Source organism: Aulonocara stuartgranti (genome assembly GCF_965226115.1).
Source record: "Aulonocara stuartgranti genome assembly, chromosome: 1".
NCBI lineage: Eukaryota > Metazoa > Chordata > Actinopteri > Cichliformes > Cichlidae > Aulonocara > Aulonocara stuartgranti.
In genome coordinates, this window is record NC_138939.1 from 39749238 (window position 1) to 39776388 (window position 27151).

Sequence of the window (27151 nt, forward strand, 5' to 3'; positions counted from 1 at the left end):
GGTGTGAAAGTGTGTGGGTCCCACTTTCACTTTCAATGTGGGACACACTTGTCGTCATCGTCATCGTCATCGCTACCGTAGAAGTCATCATATTGTCCCAGTGCTGAAGCTATTAGCTCATGCAGAAACCAACGAATATCACGGAGAGCGAGATACAGATTGTTCACGAAGCCTCCATTAACTGGTTGCTGATCTCCATTTGCAAACCTTTGTGGGTTAACCTGTTGGCCTGCAAGATCATTAAATCTTTTAATTAACATCCACAACTATCTGCTGAAAATCAGTTTTTCATCAATTTCTAGACTGAGGACATGTGCTTACCGTTTTGGTTATTTTGTGGTCCGTCTCCACTTGCACTCATTTTGACTACAAGGAACACAAAACAACAATGATCAGTAAACCTCAACTAAGAATCTTCAGAGAATTTGCTTTTTTTGTGATGACTTTAGGCTGCGTCCGAACGTACACGCCTATGTTTGAAAACGCACGTTTTCCTTTTTCGTTTAAAAGAAATCCAGTCCACATGTGCAGTTTTGAAAAAACATCTCCTTCCACATCTAAACGCTAAAAACAAAGTGAAACGCTGTCAAGAACACGCCAAATCTTACAGCATACATAAATGTCATTTTTTTAAAATGACATTTATTCCAAACCGACGTCAGGATTTGGGTTGGGAGAGCGTCTGTGTTGAATGTAGAAGCCACGTCTGATGCCTCTGTGTTTCTAAATGGAGGCACAGTAACTGTGTGTATATGTAAGTGTGTCAAAACTGCAGATACTAAGATGAACAGACACAGTATGTTGTCTACAGCTGCCATTGTAGAAACTGATCTCATGTAAACACTAACGTGGCCACAGCGTCAACAGCGGCGCACACTTTTGACATTACCTGAGTAAATGTCCGTTTTCCTCGTCCACACCTAAACACAAAAACGTCGTTTTTAAAAATCTCACCTTTCAGTGACTCAATCTGCTGTTTAGGTGTGGAAGAAAGGCCCAAATGCAGAGACAAAGCTGCACTTTCAGAAATGTGGACGCAGCCTCAGGTTCTCAGAAATTCTAATAGTTTGTTTGAGAACAAGACTTAAGTCTTCTCTATTTTCCTAAATGAACAAAATAGTCTCAGAAATAATCGTGTTAAAAAGAGCTTCTGTCACTCTGAGATATGATTAAGAACATTTTCTCACTTATGTACATTTGTTTTCCTGAATAATAGATCCACATCATCCTCTCTATGATGGAAAATATAGTCTAGTCTTGCACAATGTAAAGTACATAAATACTGTCCTGGCAGGCAGGAAAATCAGGCTTTATATTGAAGTAAATGCTCTTAAGTTTATAAAGTGAAATTTGAGCTTACTTGAGTTCTTGGTAAATTACAGAGCAGTTAATCCTCAGGGAAACGTCGAAATGTCACTAAATAGTGGTCTGCTTTCATACGGTTGCAGTGTCTCTTCAGTTTTGTGTTCATATGCTGATGTTTTCATTCAAAACATGCTTAAATGCTGTGATGTCACTTTAGCAGCAAAGACTGTGGAATGTGCAGAGATTCTTTTTACATTTGCTCAGTTTGATATCTTTTAAATGGAGACAAAACAAAACAGACAGAAGTGAATCTAAAAGACTAAAGCAGTCAAAGTGTTATTATTTTCATTTATTCTGATAGTTCCTGTAAAGTTCTACTCTAAGAGATTCATCTCAGCCTTCATGCAGGATTAAAGCTCAATAATGAGGACACACACACAAAATATAAAACATTTCTTTATGGTTGTTAGGCAAAGTTATCAAGCATATATCCACTAATATGCTCTCATTCTTGCTCTGCTCCCTAATTTTTCCCTGGAGGCATCGCTATGGCAACAAAACAACAAGCTGTTTCCAGAGCTTAATATTGAACATGTCTTTGTTATAAACTTTATTTGTACAAATGTGTGATGTTGATGTGCACAACGTGGGATTTAGACCTCGGAGGGTTAATCAACAAATCACGAAAAATTAGCTTTAAATTTGTGTTCATGACGGTGCAGATTTCTGACATTTTGTGTACTTTAAGCATTTAACAATTTGATTGTTTTCTAATAAAAACGGTGTGAAACTCAAGTTAGACCTGTGTTTGTAAATGAACCGCCCCATGTTGTGTAGCTTTCTGGATTTTATACTTGTTGGGCTACATATTTATTTACTATACAGTAGATAGAATCTAAACTCACATGTTTTGTGTAAGTAAATAGTTTAATCATGTGGGCTACAGACAGTAATCAAGCTATGGACTATATTGATATGAGAAACGTGCACACTTACTGCATTTGAATCATTTTAACCATATGTAACCAGCTGCATGTCATGGTCCCGGGACTTCTACCTGGTTTTTTGTGTCTTGTATTGTTGTTGTTTGATGTCAGTTTTAGGGTCCCTCGGTTGTTCTGTTAAGATGTTGCTTATTTGATTTCCCCTCGTGACTTCACCCCCTGTGTGTCCCCTCTGTGTATCTGCCAGTCCCCATGCCTCGTTTCTCCTCCTTGTGTTTTATTCCATGTTTTCCCAGCCCGCTATGTCTGTGACCTCCATATTACTTTGTGCAGCTACGTATCATAAAGGTGCCTGTTATCCTGCTGCGACGTGTCTGTGGACTTGCTTTCCACGGATTTTTCCTCTTTTGATTTGGCCTCACCTGTGGTTCTCAGCATCCTTTCATAGCAGCTGTCCTGCCCTTGGTCCAAGGTGCGCCCCTGCAGTGTTGAAACTGTTTTCTCACGATGTTTGCAACCCTACAACCCGTCCTACTCTGTAGTAGAATCAGTGACATTTGACCGTCCTGTTGCTCCCGTTGAATTTTATATAGCATATTTAAAATGTAAAACTTAAAATTGTCCGTAGCCTGCGGACAAATGTACATCTTTTATTAGATGAACACGTGGTTTGGTTATTTGCCTTGTGGTGAAAACGCACTGAGAGAGGACTTTTTATTAGTGATCTTAACAGTATTTTTTTTTCATATTAATGTAATTTGTTCATCTAATTGAATATAATCTATTTGTGTATGATTGTCAGTCCAAAGAGGGACAGAGGAAAGAGGGGAACGTGAGGAGAAAGTACAAGGTCAGGAAGAACCAGGTAAGCAAACAGACAGGGAGCAGTGACAGGCACAACGGAAACCGTTTAACTGCTTGAGAGAGTTGACTACCAAAAAGTGATAGACAGATGTGCCAGTCAAGGTGAGGCGACATAGGTGAAAATAAAATGTAAAAAAATCTACAGAGCCATAGTAGTATCTGCAGTAAAGATCTTTTCATCCATTGTACCATAGGCAAAGTTGCAAAACAGTGATGTCATGTATCATGACGAGGACCCAGGCACAGAGAGACTTGATGAAGTTAAGAATCTTGTGATTTAATAAAGAAATTTGCAGACTTGCACAGACATGGGGCGAGGACAACAGACGATGAGGACAGCGAGGTACAGGGGTTTAAATGCACCGAGGAGACAGACAGAGGACGACTGGAGACATGTAGGGATGCAGGGACTGACGAGACGGGGAAGACGTCTCATCGTGATGAGTAAAGTTGATCTTGCCTGGTTGGGCAGCTCTCTGGGTGCTCAGCACCCCCAAAGCTCTGATCCTAGAATCGCCCCTGGGTGAAAGCTATCAGGCCATATTTCATTTTTCAGGCGAAATTGTTTGACAGAATTTGACTTGTCCATTTGGTGGCGCTAATGCACCATGTTGCTGTTTGCTGAGCGCTAATAACAACCACGAGGAAGGAGGCGTTCATTCGTTCCTGTGGAGGGAAAAAAGGCGCATCTCAGCGGCTGAAGCTGAAAGTTGTCGTGTTTCTCTGTCGACTGCTCATAACAGGTATGACAATAACGTTTCCTTTCATTTTAAACAGAGCTGCTGTGTCATGTTCTTGTCACACTTTAGAGCTCCTTCATCTGACAGCAGTTAGCTTACATTATTCATAGCTTACCCAAAGTCTCTCAGTTTGGTTCTGTCTAAACTGTAGCCGCTAACATCATGGTGTCCTGCTGCTGCGGCTCTGACCGTGAAGTCCTGCAGAGCCGAGCGGTTTGGGTCCGATCAGCAGCCTGTTTAGTTTGCCACCTTCCTGTGGCTGCGCCTGCGAGCTACTGACGTGTCCGCTTCACGGACGACCCCATTAAGGGCCCAGACGAAGTGATACCTGCCCGATATCCGTGCTCTCTGTTTATTAATAAAAGCCAAACTTCATTAATGGTAAGTGACAGAGATCTGATGAGTTCTTGCTGGTTTGTATCCACAGGAGGATACAAGCAGCTGCTTCTGTTTGCAGTCACCGTGCACCAGTGTTGTGTTTAATTGTGTCAGTGTTCATTTTTAAACACGTTTTTTAAATCAAATGTTTATGTATACATCAAGATTAATGTTCCAAACAAATGACACTGTACAGCAAATACATACATAGACATGTGCAGCAAAAGGAATCCGAGAAGATGTTTAACTTCTAAATGTTTAAATTGTTTGTTTTATATCCAAAGTCTGTCAGTTTGTCATTCCCTGTTATTGCTGATGACTAATCACTCAAAGTGACACAACATGACCGTGGGTCTGATTTTTCTGGTAAACTTGTTTAGCAGCCCACTGGAGACGGATACCCTGTTCTTTGAACTTTAATACTGGACAGAAAATCGTCTCCTTCCAGAAACAAAGGGTAGCATTAGAACTTGTGTGAACAGCAAAACAATGTAGAAGATTTCCTTTTGTGTCTGTGTTGTGTCTAGGGCTGCCACGATTTGTCGACTAGTCACGATTACGTCGACTATCAAAATCGTCGACGACTGATTTAATAGTCGACGCGTCGTTTGAAGCTTTGTAAGATCACAAAGGACGCAGGAATAAGTAGCAGGATTTAAGAGTGTAATAACGGACTGAAACAGAAGATGGCAGCACTGCATGTACAAGGATGCCAGCTGCCGTTAAACCCCGAAGAAGAAGAAGAAGCAGCTGTGTCCCAGAATTCATAGCGCGGCCCAGCTCAGTTTCCAACAATGGCGGCAGCTAGTTAGTTTTAATATTACTCTTATTATTCTTTCTGGGTCACAAAATAAACGTTTAACATATTTTCAGGCGAGAATGTAGCTGTGTAAACCTCAAATATCGGCTCAGTTTATCAAGACACCACGTATTTTCAAAAGCGCTCCGACGTTTTCGGAGACGTCTGTTCCCCACTAGCTCGATAGCGAGCCGGGGGCTAGGTCACTAGCATGGTGAGAACACCGGACTCCCGGCAAATTGTTTTCAAACCCACCGCCGTCTTTCGCTACTCAGGTTAAATATATATGAGTCACTTAGATAACTTAAAATGTTATTGTTTGGCTTTTTTTTTTTTTTTTTTTTTAGTATTTTATTTGTTCCTGAGTAAATCGGTTTGTCTGAGATTAAAGTTATAGTTTTTACACAGCTGAATAAACATCAAGCAGACAGCTGATTATCAGAAGTGTGAGATGCTGGAGAATTTACTCCGGTGTCCTGTTATATTTTAGATAGCAAGGAGTTTATTAAACTTCACCGAAACAATCTGCAAATTTCATTAAAATTGAATAAACTATCATCTTGTCTTTATTTTTAGTTAGCACCTTAAAAGCTTAAAGCTGTAAGCTAATGATAGTTATATAAGAGCAGATGCTGCTGGTGCAATAAGCTGTAGTTTTACGTCCAGTGGATGATGATCTGATTAGTCGACTAATCGCATAAATAATCGGTGACTAGTCGACTATCAAAATAATGGTTTGTGGCAGCCCTAGTTGTGTCACATCATTTTGGCTCGAGTTTACTTTATTGCTATGTTTGTTTTTTGCTATTTTATTACTACATTTGTATTGTGCAGCACTTCGGTCTGCCAGGTGTGTTTTTAAAGTGCTATATAAATGATGATGACGATGATGCTTACGGAACAGCTGAAAGACTTTAAAACAAACCTGTTACTTTAATGATATTTCTGTGGTACTACAGAGTCCAAAAGAAGTATCGCAGTAATAATTCATCCAAATTGTAACTTTTAAATGTGATTATCAGCCCAAAGGTTCACAACCAGTTCATCCCTGATAGAATGTAAATATATACAAATCTATAAATTGTATTATGTATATAACTGTGAAACAAACATAATGGACCATTAATGTATCATAATAGTACATTTCTGAATTTGGGGTATAATTCCAGGTGGGATGAGTGTCTGTACAGCTCCTCCTGTTGATGTAAAAAAAGAAAAAAGTAAATGCCAGTTTTTTAGGTTTTCATGTTGATGTTGTAACACAGTAAAGAATTACTCTTACAGAAATAAATGTCATTTTTTCAACTTGCAGTTAAATTCATGTAACTTAATGCTGATGCTGTTGACGACTGGGGCTCACACGTCTTTTACTTTGTCTCCAGGACCGACTCACCATGGTTGACCCACAGGAAAATAGCCCGCAGGACATTCCTGACTATGACGGCATAGAGGATGAAGCTTTCCCCCCACTCCCACCACCACACTCCCCAGGCCGGGGAGGCCAGGAGGAAGGAGACCCTTTTGCAGATGGTAGATGCTGCTGTGCTCTTACAGGATTACTATGAGGTCTTTAAGATGTGATGATTCAGAACTTTGTATTTTAAATTCATGGTTTAATGAAGAATCATAGAAAAATAAGATTCAGGAAAAAAGGCTAATGTGGGAGAAATACAACCTCTCATAGTCTCATAGTCCTTCCACAAAGCTTTTTGGAACAGCTTGATAATAATGAATTTGTTAGTTCAGCCTAGAATTAACAAATGCATGAACTGGTTTTTCAGCATCTCTCTGAGACTGGATGTTTCTAACAATAACAACACACATGTTTTTGTTTGCGTGAGCAAATGAAACCTATCAGATACTGTTCAAACCAGCACATTTCTTCTGTAACCTCCAGTCTATAATTTGTCTGGATTTAAAGATAAGCTTGAAGTTTGCCACGCTGCCAACAGAATGAGTTAGAAACACATCCTGTTGTCATGTGTTTTCAATGCAGGAGATGAAGGTGAGGTATCACAGCTGGCTGATGTCCCTACTGCTAAAAGGAGAGGCGTGAAGAGACCCCAACCCAAGCTGGACTCCCACAGGTAGCAAAGACATTTATATCACGACAGAGGGTTGAAATGCATTAAAATGCGCATTTAAATAGGAATTTGATGTCATCTTGTGTGAGCTGGGACACAAGGAGGCCAAAATCATTGATTGACGTGTGCAGACTGTCAGTGTTGCAGCCAGGTTGAACACGAGTCTGTGACTGCACTGGTTTTTATCACCGTTTCACTAATAATCGTGCACAGAGGCTCAGAGGCACACTGACACACAGAGTTGTTGCAAATGTTTGAAAATGTAAGTTTGTGGAAAGAACTTTGCACAAAAAAAGTGATGTGATATTATCTGAGTGGCGACACCTGTCGTTTCGCAGAGTACTGCAGCGTCTTCTTACGCTTTAGCGGCGGGTACAAATGACTGCATCTGTGTGATGATGGTGCAGCTTCACTCTGCCAGTCATTTAAAGAAGAAAGACTCTAATACCATTGTTGTTTTCATCATTTGGATGGGCAAAATTCCCAGACTGAAAATTGTCAGAGCGTTGGAGACATCCCTGGATGTGTGTGAGAAAGATGTTTCCAGTCTCTGTACACCTATAGTGTGAACCTGGTTAGTATTGCCAACCATAAGTCAGGCTCGTTCCCAGTGGGTGTCCCAGTGGGTGTCCCAGTGGGTGTCCCAGTGGCACTCCTCTGTTACTGTTCTGTTCACAATGTTCCTGGACAGAACTAAGTTATACTAAATCAAAGGATGTTAAATAAGCTTTTAAGTAAGAACGTCGATTATACTTAGGATAAAACTTGCAAGCTGTATTAAAGAAAAACAGATTTTCATTTGATAAAATATTCAAATTAATTGCAACTTTGCTATATATATATATATATATATATATATATATATATATATAGCTATTTTTTAGATGGAGAAATTTGACTATTTCTCATTATACTGCCTTATGTACAAACAGGTGGGAAAAGAAAGGTTGTGGGCACCCTGAAAACCAAACACCCTACCCCCCCCCCCCCCCAACAAGCTACTGCCTTCTGAACATGGTACATCTGAAGGCACTGACATTTCCATTCAGAGGGTCTGTCTGTGTTGGCCCTGTGACAGGCTGGCGACCTGGCTGCTGGGATAGGCTTCAGCCATCCACGATCCTGAATTGGATAAGCCAAATACGCCTGGATGTGCTGCTAACCCTGCTTGTAATCCATTAATGGTTTAACTTAGTCTTAATATTTTTTCCCAGGCTGATATCAGATCGAGGGCTTCCAGCTCTGGGCACTCTCTTTGACAATATCCAGTTCAAAGGCAAAGGACACGAGGTAGGATATGATAACATCTGTCCCACCAATTACCAGATGTGAATGAACATTGGTTTTTGAGCTAAATCTGTTTGGCCTGTCAGCTTTTAATTAGATGTCCTAAATTTGGTTTGAGACTAAAAGGTCAAAAGTTGCCCTTTCTGTCGTGGTCAAAAATGAGTGAGGGGAACCAGAGGTTGGTTTACCAAATTAAGATGTCTTTTGTTCCAATGACTGGAAGTCATTTTTTAGTGGGAAGAAGAAGCGTCCTATCACACACAGCCCTCTTTCATATCACTACTCGCTGTTTTTGATGTTTGCCCCATTAGGCTGCAGACCTGCGGCTGCTGATGCAGAAGATGGAGAACTGGGCCCACAGGTTGTACCCCAAATTGCAATTTGAAGATTTTATTGACAAAGTGGAAAGGCTCGGCAGCAAAAAGGAAGTGCAGGTGAGAGGAAGCAGTAGAATATTTCCTGCAAGCGTGTGGGATTCCTAATGTTCAGAATTTGTAATTTTTTACTCATTCTTCTATAGACATGTCTTAAACGAATACGACTGGACATGCCCCTGACACATGAAGATTTTACAAGTACAGATGGTAAGAAGAAAAATCATTACTGATGGGGATACGGTGGACTAGGGCTGTGCGATATGACCAAAGTCTCATCTCCCGATATAAGAATTCTATCGTCCGATAACGATATAAATCACAAAAATGTAACATTTTCTGTCAATTCTGTGAATCTCGACCTGCGTGAAGTGTTTCCAGCTGCGCGTCATGTAGCTGGAGTCGAGTGTTTTAACCGATGCATGAAACGATACATTTTTAGATATAAGTTGTAACGGCGCCGTTTTCTTTGTGAGTATTTATTACACGGCGTGCTGCGGGGGAAAGCCTGCTCTAACGTTTGAGTCTAAGGTTTATTTTTTAGCACCTGGCGGCTCTGTTTTACTTCTCATCCGTAAACACTCTGCTCTTTCACGTGATTCCGTTTATTTTGAAAAGCCTCAACAGGATCTTGAGCTTTATTCTGAAAGGTTTATGTGGAACATAAACAAGCGGACACGCGATGGTTTTACCGTCGTTGTTGCTAACGACAACGCATAAAAACAGGCGCTTGTCCGTCCGTAGTGTGGTTATATATAAGAGAAAGAGAGAACTTTACTACAGTGACATCAGAACCATGAAGAAATATTGCCGTAAACAGTTTATTTTGCGACACCACGAAACAAACGATAGCGTAAAATGAAATAGACGTTTTTATATCGTCAAACCGTATATATCGTTGTATCGAACAGCCCTACGGTGGATTCACACCTGCAGGTGCACATAGGAAATACTTGCCATATTCCACAGGACTTAATTATCAGCACTGCTTGAAATTGTGTTCAGGTGCTGGTGACGAAGAGGTACAACGTGAACTGGAAACATTTGGGGATCCTGATCTGTTCAGCAGAGAGAGTTTTATTAATGCTCCCCAAGGGCAGATTGCCGAAGCCCTCGCTCCCCCATCTACTCCCTCTCTGACCGAAGAGCAGCAGAAACGCATTGAGCTGAACAGACAGCGGGCCCTGGAAAAGAGGCTCGCACGCCAGCAGCAAATTGGTAAGAATGGCAAAAATGTATCATACAGCTGGGACACAATATAACAGAAATAATTAATGATTCTGCTACAAAACATCCAGCGAAGGTTCATAAGGATCATCTAGCTTCATTGGTGTATTAACTTTATATGAAAATACAAAAAGCAAAACATTGAATGTACAGTATATTGCCAAAAGTGTTTGCTCATCTGCCCCCACACTCATATGAACTCGAGTGACATCCCATTCACGACGTCCGCCTGTGCAGCTATATCAGCTTCAACTCTTCTGGGAGTGTTTATGGGAGTTTATGACCATTTGTAAGGTCAGACACTGATGTTGAAGGCCTGGCTCCAAGTCTCTGCTCTCATTCATCCCAGTGGTGTTCTGGTCAGGACTCCCATGCCAGAGTTCATGTCTTTGTGGACCTTGCTTTGTGCACTGGTGCCCAGTCATGCTGGAACAGGAAGAAGCCATCCCCAAACTGTTCCCTTAAAGTCGGGAGCCAAAATGTCTTTGTATGCTGAAGCATTAAGAGTTCCTTTCACTGGAACGAAGAGACTGAGCCCAACTTCTGAAAAACAACCCCGCACCGAAATCCCCCTGCCACCAAACCTGGAGCTCTGTTGTCCTGGCAACTGCTAAGTTGACTTGTCTATCGGCTTTCCAGATTAAGAACTGTGATCCGTCGCTCCATAGACTGCATCTCTCCTGTGTCCCATTGCTTTGCGTTGCACTCTGTGATGTAAGGCTTGGACTACAGCTGCTCGGCCATGGAAATGGATTCCACGAAGCTCTCTGTGCACTGTTCTTTAGCTAATCTGGAGACCACGTGAAGTTTGGAGCGATGGACTCCACAGAAAATTAGCAACCTCTGTGCGCCTCAGTATCCACTGACCCCCACTCTGGGATTTTACGTGATCCACCACTTGATGGCTGAGTTGCTGTCGTTCCCAAACACTTCCACTTAGTAGCAGCAGTCTGCATGCCTAGGTGCTTGATTCTATACAGCTGTGGAAGTTACTGGATCACCTGAATTCAATGATTTGGATGATGGGTGGTGAGTGAATACTCCTTACAATATAGTGAAGTGGATCTAGTGTATATATCCACCAGAAACCCTGAAGGTCGAGTGACGAGTTCCCGTATTGCACAGTTCGTCCAAACCACCAGAGATTCCTCACATTAGTGTGGAGTTTGGTAATAAGAGGCAAAGCATGTAGAAAACATTGATTTCTTTACTGCCTGTCTGATGTCAGCGTAGTATTTTTGTTTTTGCCTTACACTTGTGATCCAAACTGTTTTTACTTCCTCTTTAGTTAAAGCGGAGCCAGCTGTCTGCGATCTATTGTCTACAAATCTTTAACAGTGACATTAAATCGTTCTTCAGGGTCCTCATTTACCGCAGAAATGATGTAATGTGATTTAAATGAGACCCATAGAAAAGAAAATGACCTGTTGATCGGTCTCTATTATGAGCCTTCACCCATAAAAATGTTTACAGTTTATAACACTAGATGGTGATATGAGACCGTTTCCATTGTATTACCCGAGCATGATTTACTCATCGACTTTAAACTTTCACATTTTAGTCATTAGTCCTCCTTAAGAGGAGCCAATCCACCCCCCCCCCCCCCTTTTTTTTCTGTCCAGTATAGAAACTAAACAGCTGACATCATTCGGGTAGTGTAGCTTCCAGAGATCTGAAGTTAACGTGAACTCTGGAGGGCAGTCAAAAGCTTAATTTTTTATAATGCAACATACTATTATTTACATATTATTTTAATAAGCAGTTTCAGGGTTCGTGCTGTTTTAATGAGTGTTCGATGGAAAACGACACTGAAGGAATTTGTACTCTTGAGTCACATGACAGTAAATAATTTCGAGTATGTGTACATAACACAGGCTAATGTTTAAAACTATGATTATTATTTTGCTAGCTATCAAACTTGCTGGAGAAATGATTGAAATGCACTGAGTGTGATAGAGTACGGCAGTGCTAGCACAGCAGTTAGTTATGGCATGGTGATTTATGCAGTGTGCTTTAAACTTGGCTAACATTACTTAGCAGTAGCAGTAATATTAGTGACTTCACTCAAGTGAAAGCTTTAATCGTTAGTCCGACACTTAACTAGCCAACTTAAGCCTTAAAGAAAAACTGGTAAAAAGAGGGACTGATGCATGTGGGCACAAAGAAGCCATTTCTTGTGCTGCTGAAGTTCCCTGGCTTTCATTCAAAATGTGTTTATCGTGAGCACCGACACATTAAACCATTTAAAAATTATAAATGGCTTTAAGCTCACATTGATGCCTGTGGGGCTCTATCAGCCACGGAGACGACAGACACATTTTAGTGTTTTAATGAATGAATGTTTCATACTTTAAGGCTGCCTGTTTATTTAAGGGAGATGAACAATACATTATTATTTGACATAATTCTATGACAGGTGATGGACTGAATAAATAGATTTTAGGTCGATGTTTGTGCGTTTTTAAAGTCTTATATGTTGAATTGAACTGAGTGTGTCATCTGTTCAAAGCCTCCCGTCAGTGCTGTTCTCCATGCCTGTCTTACTGTACATGGTGTTATTAGCACAAACACTTTAAAGCTGATCATTTAGGACTGTAACAATAATCCAGAGAGCAATGTAGTCAAACATCTCACAGTTAGTTTTATTGGGAATGAACTTTGACCTGTTAGGCCCCCAGGGCTTTTCTGAGCTTCCTGCTCGAAAATGAAGAGGCCAAAATAAATGGAGTATTTCTCTGCAATTACAAACTCTGTGTAAACAGTCTTGGTATCAAAATAAAGCTAACGCTTGTGAGCTGTCATCAGAGGGGTAAATATTACTGCAGATGTTACTATGTCAAAGTTACTGGGACTCAAACATAGAAAAAAATGATTATTTCCCTCACCTAATTTTTAAAAGTATTTTATAGCTTATATGCTATAAAATATACTTTGGGTCACATTTAAGTCCAGAAAATCATAAATCAAAATATGGATGTTACCTGTCCACAGATTCATGGTGATGTAACTGCTCTTTTAACTGTTTGGTGTTTGTAGAAATGGTTTACAGCTGAGATTCAGATTTTCTGTGGACACTCATGTCTGCACTTATATTTCTGACCTCGTGTTATAACCGATTAAATGTGATCTCCTCTCTTTTCCCCCATTTTTGGTGGTGTGGGTGCTTAACTAGTTAAAGTACCAAACATCTGTCTCCTGTTGTTGTGTCCCGTAGGAAAGAAGCATCAATATCTGATGAGCAGACTTGTTCATTTGTGCAGATTTCTTCTTTTGTGTGGTTGTTTTTTCCAAGTGGAGATGAGCATCTCTAACAAGTTGATTTGTTCACATTTGCACATCTGCATTTTTGAGAGAAATGAGTTTTTTGAGTTTGTGCACTATATGCATATAAGACAACCATTTCCTTTTTCAGTATTTTTGTGTGGTGCATTTTTCTCTGTTTTAACAAAAGAGGAACAAAGAACATTTAAGTCAACCTAAGACGATTTGTTTTAATTTTTACATGGTCTTACTGAGGTGATGCAAAGTGGAACATGCAAACTGTTTTTTTGGTAATGTGCTGGAAAAGCTTGATAATGGACCTTGAAAGTGCTTAAAGTGCTTAAATTTGACCCTGAACAATGAGTTTGAACCCTGCAGTTTACAGTTTCATTTTTCATTATCTCAGCTTTGCCTGTCTTTTATAAATCGTAGTAGACTGAGTGTGTCTGTGTTGACTGAAACCATCACTGTTTCCAATTCTCAACCCTTTCAGGCCCTTCAGCCTCTCAGACTGCTGCCATGTTAGGAGACAAACCTCCAGCTGCATCCTCACCAAATGTCATCAAAGGTTCTACTGATGGAGATGAAACTGTAGAAGATCCTGACCTCGAGCCTTCCAACAACACCTCCACGCAACAAACCAGCCCGCTTCCCCCCAAAGACTCTGAGACCGGCCTCAGCCCTGAGCAACAGCTCAGCAACGACTGTGTAGAGGGGGATTAAAGTTCACGTGCAGCAGTTTCTGCTGAAAAGCTTTGGCAGTGAGCAGATTTAAAGGTTTCCCAATGTTCGTGCCTGCTCATTCGAGTAATGTTGTGCATTTCTGGTGGTTTATATCTTGAGCACATGTTCCTACTGTGACGTCAGCTTTGGGTTAGCAAAGACATTTATAATCAATGGAAATAAATGTTTTTCTTATTTTTAAAAGTCCAAATCCTAAACGTATTTACCATGTGTTGGTATCTGTTACAGAAAAATATTTGAACTGATCCACAGTTCCTGCTCTGATGCATCTTCTTTCTCCAGTTTCACTATTGGCAGAATTTTGGTTGCAAACATGTTTCTATAAAAGGCCTGTGTGTGTGTGTGTGTGTGTGTGTGTGTGTGTGTAGTATGTGAGCTGTCAACTGACCATCACCCTCTTCCAAGCATTAAGTGCTCGTTCAATTATGAACAGTTCTTTCTTAAGCTACTGCAGGGACATGAAACGCAACACGATGAAGTGGCTCCATCTGCGCTAATGAAAACACCATTTTTAATTACAGGCCACTGCACACATATTGAAATAGTTATGTACAGTTCATATTTCTGTTGGTAGTTCTAGAAAACAATCTTAAAATCCACAAACCAAAAAACGGTTCTGATTATTTACCAGTTCAAACAATAAAAATGTCCTTGGTGTTGGTGTCTTCTATACAGGCTCTTGATATACAAACTATAAGATAAATACATCCTAGTTTTATACATCACTTCCAACACAACCAACCTCAGGTGTGTTCATTACTCTACGGGTTTATTTTAAAGTCTGCTAATGAGTGACATGAAGTTTTATCAGTCCGGTGACCTGTCCAGGGCGTATCCTGCCTCTCACCCTATGACAGCTGGGACAGATTCCAGGACGTGCAGAAGAAAATGGACGAGTGGACGTTTTATCATCTCCAGAACAATACTCGTGCTGGGTTTTGTATGAAGTGGTCACAGGTAGTACAATATGTGTGAACTCACCAAAAATGGTTCTATAACACAAGACATTTAATTTACACAAGACATTGATCCCACCAGTGAGCTATTGAGATCACTGGTGCTGAGAGAAAAGCCTTTTGTTACCAGACTTCTTTAACCTGCTGCAGTTGACTAGTTTCCTGCAGGATTGAACCACATTTGCAGTGAGTACTAGGTCTTGTCAAAGTAACTGCTGACACTTCACTGGCATTAACACGTTCCCTATCCTCCTTACAACTAAGTTTAACTTGATGTGATTTTAAAAACTAACTTTTACAAAACGTATCCACTGATTCGGTTTGACTCTGGTTTCTAAAAAGATGGCGGGACATGTTTTTACCTAATATTGTGTTTGCTTTCCTGTGACTTCACACACTCGTGTGGTTTGTCCACACACAATCTGGAGCTACAAGAATGACCTGGATGACTCAGCACGAGTGATCTTCAATGATCACCGTTCTGTTAGCGCACAGCGTGCAGTTCTCACAAGTGTCTGCTTGGAGGTAAAGCTGGGCTACAGCGTTTCTATGCTGTTGTTGCCGGGAGGCGTGAAGCCCTTTCCAGATCCATCAGAGCCAACTCTCTGATTTCTTCCAGAATAGAGTACAGACTGGGAGTTTTGCTCTGACGAAACTCTCTTTCCTCTTTGGAGAGTTTGGGGCGCCGGGCTGTCTTCTCCTGAGCCAGCGCCTCTTCATTCTGACGCACCACCTCTTTGACCAGCTGACTGCGGCCCTGAGGGCTGGGCTGCTGGGACTTGGCACTGTGGTGAGGCTTGTTGCTGATGACCTCGAGGTTTAGACGGTCAGCGTGGCAAGTTGAAGAGTGGACAGAAATACGAACCTGAAGAGAGCAGAGAACGTAAGTCACAGTATTCCTCAGTTCGATCACTACACAGTAATGGCACCTACTGAAAATAGTCTAATGGAATGCTATGCAAAGACAGGCCCACTTAAGGTTTGTGACGTAATATATAACAGCAGTCCTCTCAGCACTGTGCGCAGCGTCACAGCTAAGTAGACAGTGGTGTAGAGTGGAGAAGTTTCCGACTGTGCCACAATTTTGTTCATAAATAGGATAAATTGGATACGTATGTTACACACACGTATCCAATGTAACAAACGTTCATCCATCCGTACACGAACTTTCTTTACTGTGCTTTCTAACATTCACACGACGTGGAGACTGGAGCAGAGGGGGAGAAAAACATTCATTAACACTGTGACCTCGGTCAAGTGTCACAGTGAGGTTGTTGTTTTGTTGATTTGTTTGTTGAATATCATCATCATCTCTTTGTTTGATATGATCATAGCTTGACAGCAGTCAATGCTGTGGTGGACAACTTGTGTTTGGGCTAATGTTTCTTTCTATCTTGTTTTGGCCACATGTGTCATCCATCATCATCCATCAGTAAGCTATGTTGTTAGCATTGCCTTTGCCCTTTGGCATTTATGACCCCAGGATAAGTCCATGAAAGAAAGAAAAGATGTTGATAACAGTGGAAGCAGCAGTACTCTGTCACTTTTTCATGTCTTAAAGCCAAAGATGTGAGAATAACACACCGTTACTTCAGTTTCTTTTTGTTAGCTAACCTTAGGGTAATGTTTCCTGCTCTTTTTGCTTAAATCACATGCACTTATTCCTCACAATCATCGTGTGTAACATGCCTGAACTTAATATAACTTGACGCCAGTGATGGGCAGCAACGCATAATTAGATTACTTTTTTCAAGTAACGAGTAAAGTAAGGGATTACTGTTGCAAAAAAGGTAATTAGATTACTGTTACTGTCCCGTAAACACGCTGCTCTACTGTGTTACTAAACCGTGAGTTTGTTTGCAAGAGTGTCTCATGACAATGACATAAGTGCATGCGACGTTTGTGGTAACAAACGTGTGCAGAGCAACAATGGATCATTTATCGAGTGCGAGAGAGAGAGTGCGACCGTGCAGCGTTTAAAGGCGTTTATGTGAAAACAATTACCGCCCACTGTCATTTTTTATCTCCCTTTACAAAAAGGTTTGTGTAGAAACGCCACAAACTGGAAGCATTACATTTCTTGTCTTGGAGGAGAGCCCCCCCCCCACACTTATGTATTTGTTTTCATATAATATTTAAAAACAATAAACTGAATAACTTTAAATGATTTATTTTCAGGAATCATTTTCGTCTCATTCATCTTACTGACGTTTTGTTACCTTGAGATTAGCTAACAAAGCAGCAACCACACAACACTTTATCACAACAAGATCATAAAACGTCTCTTAATGTTGGACCACAAAAGATCCAGTAGTCGTATGAACCTGTGATTCATATACACTCATGCATATATATTTGGAATCGTCGCCTTTAGGCGCTGCATTGCTGGAAACCTTCTAAAATGATTGATTAGCGTTTTCTGTGACTTACGGTGATGTGGTCAAACAGTTTGAAGGTGGAGGTGCCACAGCTGGAGGTGGTGGTAATGCGGTCCGGGTATTTTCGCACAGTGCCACCCTGCCAATCACAGCTGCCGTCCTGTCCCGCTACCACCACCAGGCCCTCTTTGTTCTTCAGATACACAGGCCCCCTCACACCATACCTGTGAACAACATGGCTGTGGTCAGAGGCAGCCTTACTTACTCAGTGATATTACTCAACCTACTTTGCGCCCTGTGATTTTAATCATTACATGGATTCTACAGCCTTCTCAAAATGACCACAGGTTACATTTTAATAAACTGTTAATATTGCATATCCCTGTAACACCACAAGCATGGAGAACACTGATGTTATTAAATTACACTTTCCTTGCAATAAACAAGCAGCAACCTCCAGAGGTTAGCTAAGCTAACGTAGAAGTGCCACAAACACAAGGCTGGCTCCAAAGCACCGTCCCTCCCCACAGACTCAACTTCAGCAATGCAATTAACTTATTTAAAGCCTGGTAGAGAAAAGATTCGGGGTTTTAGCCGATTTTCCCTGCTCACAATAAATGTTTAAGGAATTAGTTTAGTAAATTTAAAACTCATTTTGAGGTTTTTTAAGAGAAAATAAAACTAGTGTGTATACTGTTAAATATACATTGATTAGCGTGCAATTACATCTTCCAACAAATTCATTCATTGTCATAAACTTTGAATTCGTCTATTAAAAATACACGAGTGGTTGGCCGTCTGTGAGCTGCTGTACAGCTCCATTAAACAAAGGAAAAGAAGAAGACTGCAGAACAAAACACAGGACTGAAGGTTCTTACTCTGGGATAAACACCAAGACACCGTTGTCTCGAATGGAGTAGACAACAGCGTCAGCCACACAGCACGGGTCTGTCTGAGGGTCTCGTTCTCTGAAAAACAGACACTGAAACAGTGCCGTGGATCGCATTTGGGCTGCCTGTGCTGCCTGCAAATGAAACACAGACGTCAGCACAGCTTCTGTTAATAGAGTAAGAGGTGAATCATTGAAAAACACAAACAATAAAACACCCCTGACCCTGTTCTTGCTGTTGACATGGTGAGCCATTTCCTCCACTTCTTTGTTACTGGCTGGTGCTTTACCAGATACAACGCCCCTCTGCATGTGCAGGGCTGCGGTAAGAAGGCGGTGCACGACAATGTCTGCGTACCGACGGATGGGTGAGGTAAAGTGTGTGTAGCGATCCAGAGCCAGACCTACGACAACGAAGCAAATATCAGCACGTTAGCCTTCTTTCTAGTTCTCAGTCGAATAATTCTTCACAAACAACAGACGTTGGACAAGTGTGTGCAGACGTGTGATGGATGGACTGACCCACAGTCACACTGAAACTCTAGTGCAGCCAATAAAAGCTGTGCAGCGGTATCGTACCATAATGGTAGTATTGGTCTTGAGGATGAGCACCAGTGGAGAAGTACAGAGCCTGTGACATAGCAGTGGTGGCCATCATTCTGAACAACCTGTTCACCAAGGGGTCCTGTGGGTCCACAGCTCGGTCCAGTGAGGCAGCTAAAGCCTTGTTGGACCTGAAGGAACAGAGCCAGAAACCAGGGATGAGTGAGGCCTCTCATCTCAGCAGTCAGTGACACAAAGCTACTTGCATCACCATGTCTCTTGTCCTGGGACCGGTTCTGCTGTTGGTTTAACCCCCCCACAATCCTCCAACCGCACATTCATATTTTGTTTTCAAACTCCATTGCAGTTCATTCCACGCCTCAGATCCTCAGACCTTTTGTAGACAGTTAAACAAATAAAAGTTAACTGTAATAGATTACAGGTTGTAATTAAATAAATCACTGCCTCTTTTAAAAAACAGAGAAACAAACCATCTTTAATTATTTGAGTTGTTTGTTTTGTTCCCGTGTGAGAATATTCAACACTGCTCTCTGTGCAAAACGGGTTTAAAAGCATAAACAGCTGTGGGATCCTGTTTGTCCGGGATTTGAACCGGGGAACAAACTGCGGCAGGATCAGCGTTGTGCCGAGGTCGGCATCGCCGACAGCATGTGTTCCCCCTGCGTGGCGAGCGTTCGCTGGGCACGGAGTGTGGATCCAGGTTACGCCGCCTCCATTACAAACAGTCAGACGTGGAAGTAGTGATGTTTTAGTTTTGTAAAAAAGTGAAACCTGAGTGTCGTTACATTACCATTCAGTTTAAGGGTTACAACAGAAAATGAAATATTTATTGTCCTCTCGTGGTATCAGACGGGATTATTTTAACAAACGAAGGACATTTTGCCTGATAATTATATTTATCCTGTAACTTTACTGTGTAAAGAGCTAAAACCTCCAAAGTTTCAGGAGTAGTTAGTCGTTATAAGAAGTGTTTGTGAACTGAAAATCAAGAATGTGGGATCCTGATTGTCCGTGATTTGGACAGCCCAGCGTGTGCTCCCGACGCAGGGGAAACTAATTCTGTCGGGGAGACCGACCTTGCCACGACAGCTGTTGTGAAGCTGAAGCCAAAGGCAAGATATGCTTCATCATATGTTGTAGTCTTTGGTTTGGAAGCATATTTGGCTTCAACCTCAACCTGAGCTGAAGGACATGTCTTCTTCTTGTCTGACTGCTCATGTGACACCTGAGTGTGTCCCCGTGTTATCAAACATTTCAGGTTCACACACTTGTGTGTCTGAACATGATGTGCGTTGGACTACAATATGCATTTCCTCAGTTTCTATACTGAACAGTCAAAAACATTACCTGGTGTCAATGGTGAAACCTTTGGCCTTTGCAGTGTCCACCAGCTGGTTGAATAGCTCCTGTTGTGGTGGTGGGTGACACCTTAGAAGGGCCTGGTTGGGGAAAGCTTCCTGGATCTTGCGGGCCACCCAGTGGTTGGCGTAAATCATGCACTCTGCCACGGTCTCATGGACCTCCAGGGGCTGACGAGGGACCAGGGCCGTAATGTTCCTCTCCTCATCCAGCTGGGCACCCACCTGAAAAGGGAAAATGCTTCTAACGTGACTTCAATGAAAAAGAATATGAAAATGCATCAGTGGGCCACATTTTACTACAGTTTACTTTAACTCAGTTGAACATGCACCATTCCACCGGAACAAATGCTGCACGGAGAACCAAATGTGAATGAATCTCAACCTGAAAACAGTCTACTGTCTTTCCTACGTTCAGCTCTCTATCATACCAGTAAGAACACATATCCCTAACAGGCACACAGCTCTGCTCATGGGCACAGAAACTCCACCGATCTGCTGTTCATGCTTTTTGTTTATAGTGGACAGCCAATCAGCTCAAAGGAAATGTGCCTTAAAGAGAGAACAAAACTTTTCTCAGACTAAGGATGAACTGAGGGGACCCAAAGCACTTCAGCAGGAACCAAAAGAAGCCAGAAAGTTTGGATTTGAACACAGTTTTGGCCGTTTTATATAATAGATCAAGATGAAACATCTGTTGTCCTTATCCTTCAGGACAACAGATGTTTCACCAGCGGTCAATAATCCAGCTTTGTCAAGATAAGAACTTGATTTTTGGGTGGCAGCTCAATCATTAAACACACTTTTAGAAATATATTGGTTTTTCCACTATCCCAGAAGCAACCCGAGAGAATCATTTTTACTTCATATCAATATTCTGTGTGCGTACAGCCATAACAGGAATGCAATAACTGAATAATAAATAAATCCAAGACATCCTATTAGAGAGCATCTTATAGAACAACAGGAATTGTCCATATGAGGTTTTAACAGATGGCCGACCAGCCGCTGTAGATAAATGGCTGTGATCTAATGTGAAAACTGTCAGTGGTTTCACAGTGGAGTGCTTGGTTTCTTTATTCCAATATTCTCACTGAAATGACTTTCTGATAAAATGTTTTCTGCTGAGGAACGTGTTCTGCTTAGACGCCTGATTTTAAAAATAACGTCTCTATTAGACCGTACTATAATTTATTATCGATGAAAAGAAATATATGGTATCCATCTGTAATTCAGTAAATAACACAGCAAAAAACCAAACTAAACATAAAGACCTGGAAGACTCCTGCGTCTAAATTCATTCAGTTATTGTACTGAGTCCTGAACATGTTAGAAATATGGGATCTAAGCAGATTCTTACTCTGGATGGCATTACCTTGGCCTCCAGTAACACTGTGAGGAACCTTGGAGTCATGTTTGACCAGGACATGTCCTTCAACGCACATATTAAACAAATATGTAAGACTGCTTTCTTCCATTTGTGCAACATCTCTAAAGTTAGAAATATCCTGTCTCAGAGTGACGCTGAAAAACTAGTTCATGCATTTATTACTTCCAGGCTGGACGACTGTAATTCATTATTATCAGGAAGTCCAAAAAACTCACTGAAAAGCCTTCAGCTAATCCAAAATGCTGCAGCAAGAGTCCTGACAGGGACTAGAAAGAGAGAGCAGATTTCTCCTGTTTTGGCTTCCTGTTAAATCCAGAATTCAAAATCCTGCTCCTCACATACAAGGTCTTAAATAATCAGGCCCCATCTTATCTTAATGACCTTGTAGTACCATATCACCCTATTAGAGCACTTGGCTCTCGCTCTGCAGGCCTACTTGTTGTTCCTAGAGTATTTAAAAGTAGAATGGGAGGCAGAGCCTTCAGTTTTCAGGCCCCTCTTCTGTGGAACCAGCTTCCAGTTTGGATTCAGGAGACAGACACTATCTCTACTTTCAAGATTAGGCTTCAAACTTTCCTTTTTGCTAAAGCATATAGTTAGGGCTGGACCAGGTGACCCTGAATCCTCCCTTAGTTATGCTGCAATAGACCGTGGCAGCTGGGGGATTCTCATGATGACGCCGAACATCATCATCACCTCTTTGTCATCATTATCACTGACTACATGTTTATAGACCAATCTCCATTTAATCATTAGTTATCATTAATCCCTGGCCCTTTTCCACAGGTGTCTTTTGACCTGATTTCCTCCCCTCGGCTGTATGAAGTGTCTCGGGGTGACTGATACTGAATTTTCTAACCATGATGTCATCTGACAAAATGACCAAACACAGAGGTTAAGTCAAACTTTCACTTAGACAGAAGCTTAGAAGGGAGAATCTTCTGCAGCTGAAATGTGCGAGAAAGATAGTAGTTCCAGTTTTTAATGTGCAGAATGGATTTCTCTCCACTGAAGCTATGTGCACGGTTTACTTTGTTTGATTCACTTCAGATTCATTGAATCATTTTGTGTCGTATGTTAGACGTCAGTAATGACGATGTGTTAGGGTTAGACACTCAGCTATAACATGCTTACGCTTTCAATTAAGAACATGAACCTTAAATGTTTGCAGTCTTTATTTATATAGTCTTACTGTTAAGTACACACATTACCAAAACACACAAAATACTCTATGAAGATACAAGAAACCAATCATACCTCCACTCCTTCCAGCTCCAGCGCTCCTCCTCTGTCCCTCTTTGCCCGAAGATGTCTGGCTACATGTGTGAGCATCTCAAGTGCCTCAGTGAGTTGAGCTAGCTTAGAACCCTTTTCCTGAGGACCCAGGTTGGCCAGTTCCGCTACCTCAACCTGTTCTCCGTTGAGGAGCGCCTGAGCCAGCTCGTAGTGGAGCTGATAGGAGGAGCGGATGAGTGTACGACCATACCAGACCTCTTGGACTTCAAGGGATTCTGCGTCAAGCTCCCAAAGCACGCTCATTGCATACCTGAATTTGAAAGTGTCAGTTACACAACTAGCATGCATTTTAAGCATATGAAAATGAAACGTGTGATGGGAAGTCTACTAACCTGTCAGCACCTCCCAGCAGTGAGCAAAGGTCTGCGCTGAGAATAGCAGGCAGCATGTCGTACCTGCGGTCTGCCAGGTAGTAGGTTGTAGCCCTTAAGAAGTGACATAATAAATATAAAAAGGCAATGAGATCAAAGCAGCAGCTTTATCATCTTCTTTCTAATCAAAAGTGAGACATAATTTGAAAATAAGTACTAAATATTCAGAGTTTGTTCCACCTTTGTCATTTTCATCCTTCTGTTTATTAATAAGTCAGGAAGGATGAAATAAATAAGCAAAATGTTTTTCTTATGATTTAATAAATATTCCCCATTTTCCGAAATAGAATTTAAGGCTTCAAACCACAATCATGAGATTTTAATTTACTTCTTTAAAGTGTGGAGGCGAGCTGGACAGGTGGGTGATCTGCACGCTGCTTTGTGGACAGCTATGAAATGTAAAATGGAATTTTAGAGTAAGTCAGAGAGAAAGCAGAGGACCAAAACTACATTAAAAATCACAACATAAAAAATATATAGTAAGATTTCAGTATTATTTTATAAGTGCACGTTGTTAACAGTCTACACGGAGTTTCTCTCCTCACTCGGCTCTCAATCATCTTCTGTACATGCTGCTGCTGCTGCTGCTGCTGCCTTTAAAAAACGACATGCACTTCATGGACCTTCCTACTAATTTATCTGCAGACTACACTTTATCAGATACATTTTATTAGCACTGGGTTAGACACTTCTGCCTTCTGAACACTCCTTTCTTCACTTCCAAGACTCAACAAGGTGCTGAAAGAATTCCGTAGAGATTTTGGATTATAGCGAGATTACACCGAGATGACAGCAGAATGCATTTGCTGCAGATTTGTCGGCCGTTCAGCTGTGACACAAATTTTTTTGGGCTGCTTCCCTGTCACATGGTGTCATCGCTGCATGTTCCCAGGAAGGAAAATTTGTGGAGATCAAGTGCAAGCATTACTTTTGCAGCCCCGACCTTCACTTCATTTACTGCAGATATTTTAAACTCAGTTTTATTCATTTGTACAATACAGCACAAAATAAATAAATAAATCAGAACATGTGCATATATCTGGACATAAACACAGATGAATATCTTCTTGTTCTATTACTGTGGTTCAACTGTCTTGTATCATCATCCTCTTTATTAATAAGATGCACTGAAAGCCAATTATAGACAAACCATTAACATCAGGTACTCAAGGTCACATGCCATCATGTGACCTCCGGTGTTTTCCTGACACCCGTAACTGTACAAAGGGGATCTGAAAACAAATGATGTGTGACCCACTGTTCTTTACTTCTACCACTCAGTAGAATAAAACTAATTTAGTTGGAAGCGGACTCATTTTTCCTTTTTTTGCTGCATGACCTTCTGGTTGAATGTTGTGTACAAGTATGGCTGCCATGTCCCGTAGTAATATATGTTTATGAAGGCCACAGTGAAAATCACTCAGGCTTTCCCACAGCGGAAACATTCCCCTGCCCTGTTAATGGCATCGTACTCAAAATGAGCACAAGTTCTTCGTAACAACATGGACCACTGTGTTCTGTGTGTAGCAGTTCTCTACTGTGAGAACCCCAACCACCTTTTAGCACGACCAGCATTCGTCCATTCGCACACATATTCATACAGCGCGTTAGTCTATACCTTTAAGCATTTTCTCTCACATGCACACTCACACTAACGGATGCATCCAGGGAAATTTGGGGGTTAAGTATTTTGTGCAAGGTGACTTTAACATGAAGCCCGAAGGCACCAGGGATTGAACCAACAACGTGCTGACCATTGGTTCAATTCCTGGTGCCAGTGATACTTTCAAAGCCATCATGGACCCTGTGAAGTCCTTCTACATGTGATTAAATGATAGACATTCAAGGCTTAATGCTTCACATCAGACACGAGCCTTATTTAAGGTGGCCCTCTGTGTTATTTATAATTGCGCTACAAGGCATGCTGCTGATGCAACATTAATTCAGGCAACAACTTTCTTGCCTCTTTGTACTTCTGAAAGTTCCTCTGAACACTTATGCAAGATGCTGTAATTTTCTTTTATCCTTTTATATCCCACCTACTCTACCCAACCACTCCAACCAGTTCCTCACCTTGAACGTGCCTCCAAGTCTGTGAGCGAACCCTCTTTGACAAAGTGAGTGACATCAGCAATGTGAACTCCCAGCTCCAGCCTTCTGTTGGGGAGCTTGTGTACAGACAGCGTGTCGTCTACATCTTCACAGCCGCGTGGATCGATGCTGAACACCAGGCGACTGTCCCTAAGATCCCGCCGCTCTGCCACCTCAGAGGGGTCTACCGTCCACGGCTTCTCCAGAGAGTTGACCGGCATCTCTCTCAGCTGATGGCAGACGGACAGGCACAGCTAAACAGCCGCATAGTCTTTTGAACTTTTCACATTTTGTTATGATTCTATACAAAACATTAATAATAATAATAATAATAATAATACATTTTATTAAGGGCCTTTCAAAACACTCAAGGACACTTTACACAAAGACAAAGCAAAACAGTGTTTCACTTTCAGTTGCTCCCTTGTCACAAGGGGTCACCACACCTGATAGCTCAGCATCTTTTGATACGGCAGAGTTTTATACCAGATGCCCTTCCAGGCACAACCCTGATTTGTATCTCCGGTTGCAATCGAACCAGTGACATTTTGCCTGCAAGCCAGTGTGTAAACCACTGATGAAAAAAGGAAAGAATGAACTATTCCACATATTTAATGATTCTTTAATATTTTGTTGATTTGATAATAATAATAATAATGGATTGGATTGATATAGCGCTTTCCAAGGCACCCAAAGCGCTTTACAATACCATTATTCATTCACACACTGGTGGAGGCAGCTACAGGTGTAGCCACAGCTGCCCTGGGGCAGACTGACAGAAGCGAGGCTGCCATATCGCACCATCGGCCCCTCTGGACAACAATAGCTATATTGCAATCTTTAAAACCTTTGGTTACTATGGTAACTCTCTGATAACCAAGCACTCTCTGATGTGACCAATCACAGAAGCTCTACTGCCACCCCCTTTATAACATAAAAAGTTATGAATGATGTTCCAGTCCATGATAGTGGACTCATCTGTGCTTGTCCTTTGTTACAGCCCATTGCAACCCTTACACTCCTTACAGTGGAAATGCAGTTGTCTTCAGGTGTTGCCTAGGTTTAACTGCCGATTGTCTACACCTGGTGAGGTGTGGCTAAAGGCGTTCCTGAAGTGGTCTAGTCCAATCACCTTCTCCAGGCCAATCAGCATTCATGCTGTGTCCTCGGTTATTCTTCCTTGTACACGCCTCATCTCATCACTCATGCTCCATTCAACCATTCCACCACCAGCTTCCAGGCTCTCGGGGCTCCTGCTCTAATCCTTTTCACAGACGGGGTTCTGTTCCGCTGAGATAGGCCATCTGAGTCTAACGGCAAATCACCTGTTTAAATTCTGTTCATCAGTAAATCAATTTCATTCTTTCAAATAACCTCTCCTTATTAAAATATCTGTACTGTATTTAGTGATGAACAATTGTTAAACTCTGGTGTTTGCTCCCATAATTTCCCTTTTATTTTGACGCTCTCTGCTCTTTCCTCTTTCACCTGATCTCTGACTGCGATTGTTTGGAGGTGAAAACCAAACATCACCTGGGTTTCAGAAAACCAGAGTTACCCTGGTAAGCAACCATTCTCTGTATCTCACTATGGGAGATATAATCTACTTCCAGGTTGTAAGTTCTTTATCCTTAACAAGGTATGGAGCAGGGTAAGCCCACACTAAGGACTGAGTGTGCCAGTGAGGATGCAATAATATCAAAAACGCATAACCTAACAAATGTAATAGATGGTCCTCTGGTGAACTGTGAAGGTCACACTCTCAGTAGCCTTCAACAGCCACACAGACAGATGCACTCAACAAAACAGGAACACACAGATGCTTCAATCTATGCAAAGGAGTGCAAGACA

The 27151-nt window shown here is 41.5% G+C and overlaps 2 protein-coding genes across 5 annotated transcripts in view; one reads left to right on the forward strand and one right to left on the reverse strand.

Moving 5' to 3' along the window:
• Positions 1–3479: 3479 nt before the first annotated feature.
• On the forward strand, positions 3480–14679 carry LOC309705372 (TIMELESS-interacting protein-like). 3 transcript variants are annotated; one of them, XM_082531158.1, is made up of 8 exons: positions 3480–3856; positions 6413–6560; positions 7027–7117; positions 8329–8404; positions 8713–8835; positions 8922–8985; positions 9781–9993; positions 13757–14679. In XM_082531158.1, the coding sequence occupies exons 2-8, from the start codon at positions 6425–6427 to the stop codon at positions 13984–13986; spliced, it is 933 nt and encodes a 310-aa protein (XP_082387284.1). In that variant the 5' UTR covers positions 3480–3856; positions 6413–6424; the 3' UTR covers positions 13987–14679. The 3 variants fall into 3 exon arrangements, with proteins under 3 accessions (XP_082387284.1, XP_082387283.1, XP_082387285.1); XM_082531157.1 differs by lacking the exon at positions 3480–3856 and adding an exon at positions 3889–4234; XM_082531159.1 differs by lacking the exon at positions 3480–3856 and adding an exon at positions 4873–5038.
• Positions 14491–27151, reverse strand: part of LOC309705113 (DIS3-like exonuclease 1) — a 30082-nt gene continuing 17421 nt past the window's right edge. For both annotated transcript variants that reach the window (XM_082530708.1, XM_082530709.1), the window contains exons 10-18: positions 25283–25530; positions 23171–23263; positions 22800–23088; positions 20142–20377; positions 18810–18964; positions 18456–18634; positions 18220–18365; positions 17394–17565; positions 14491–15828 (exon numbers count right to left, since the gene is read on the reverse strand). In XM_082530708.1, the coding sequence (XP_082386834.1) occupies positions 15511–15828; positions 17394–17565; positions 18220–18365; positions 18456–18634; positions 18810–18964; positions 20142–20377; positions 22800–23088; positions 23171–23263; positions 25283–25530 (1836 nt within the window). In that variant the 3' untranslated portion in view covers positions 14491–15510. The remainder of the gene's footprint in view (positions 15829–17393; positions 17566–18219; positions 18366–18455; positions 18635–18809; positions 18965–20141; positions 20378–22799; positions 23089–23170; positions 23264–25282; positions 25531–27151) is intronic.

Excerpts from the sequence above, each read along its gene's own strand:
- LOC309705372 (XM_082531157.1), top strand. Across the intron at positions 6,561-7,026 it reads AGGAGACCCTTTTGCAGATG|GAGATGAAGGTGAGGTATCA; the intron begins GTAGATGCTGCT and ends TTTTCAATGCAG. Across the intron at positions 8,986-9,780 it reads AGATTTTACAAGTACAGATG|GTGCTGGTGACGAAGAGGTA; the intron begins GTAAGAAGAAAA and ends AATTGTGTTCAG.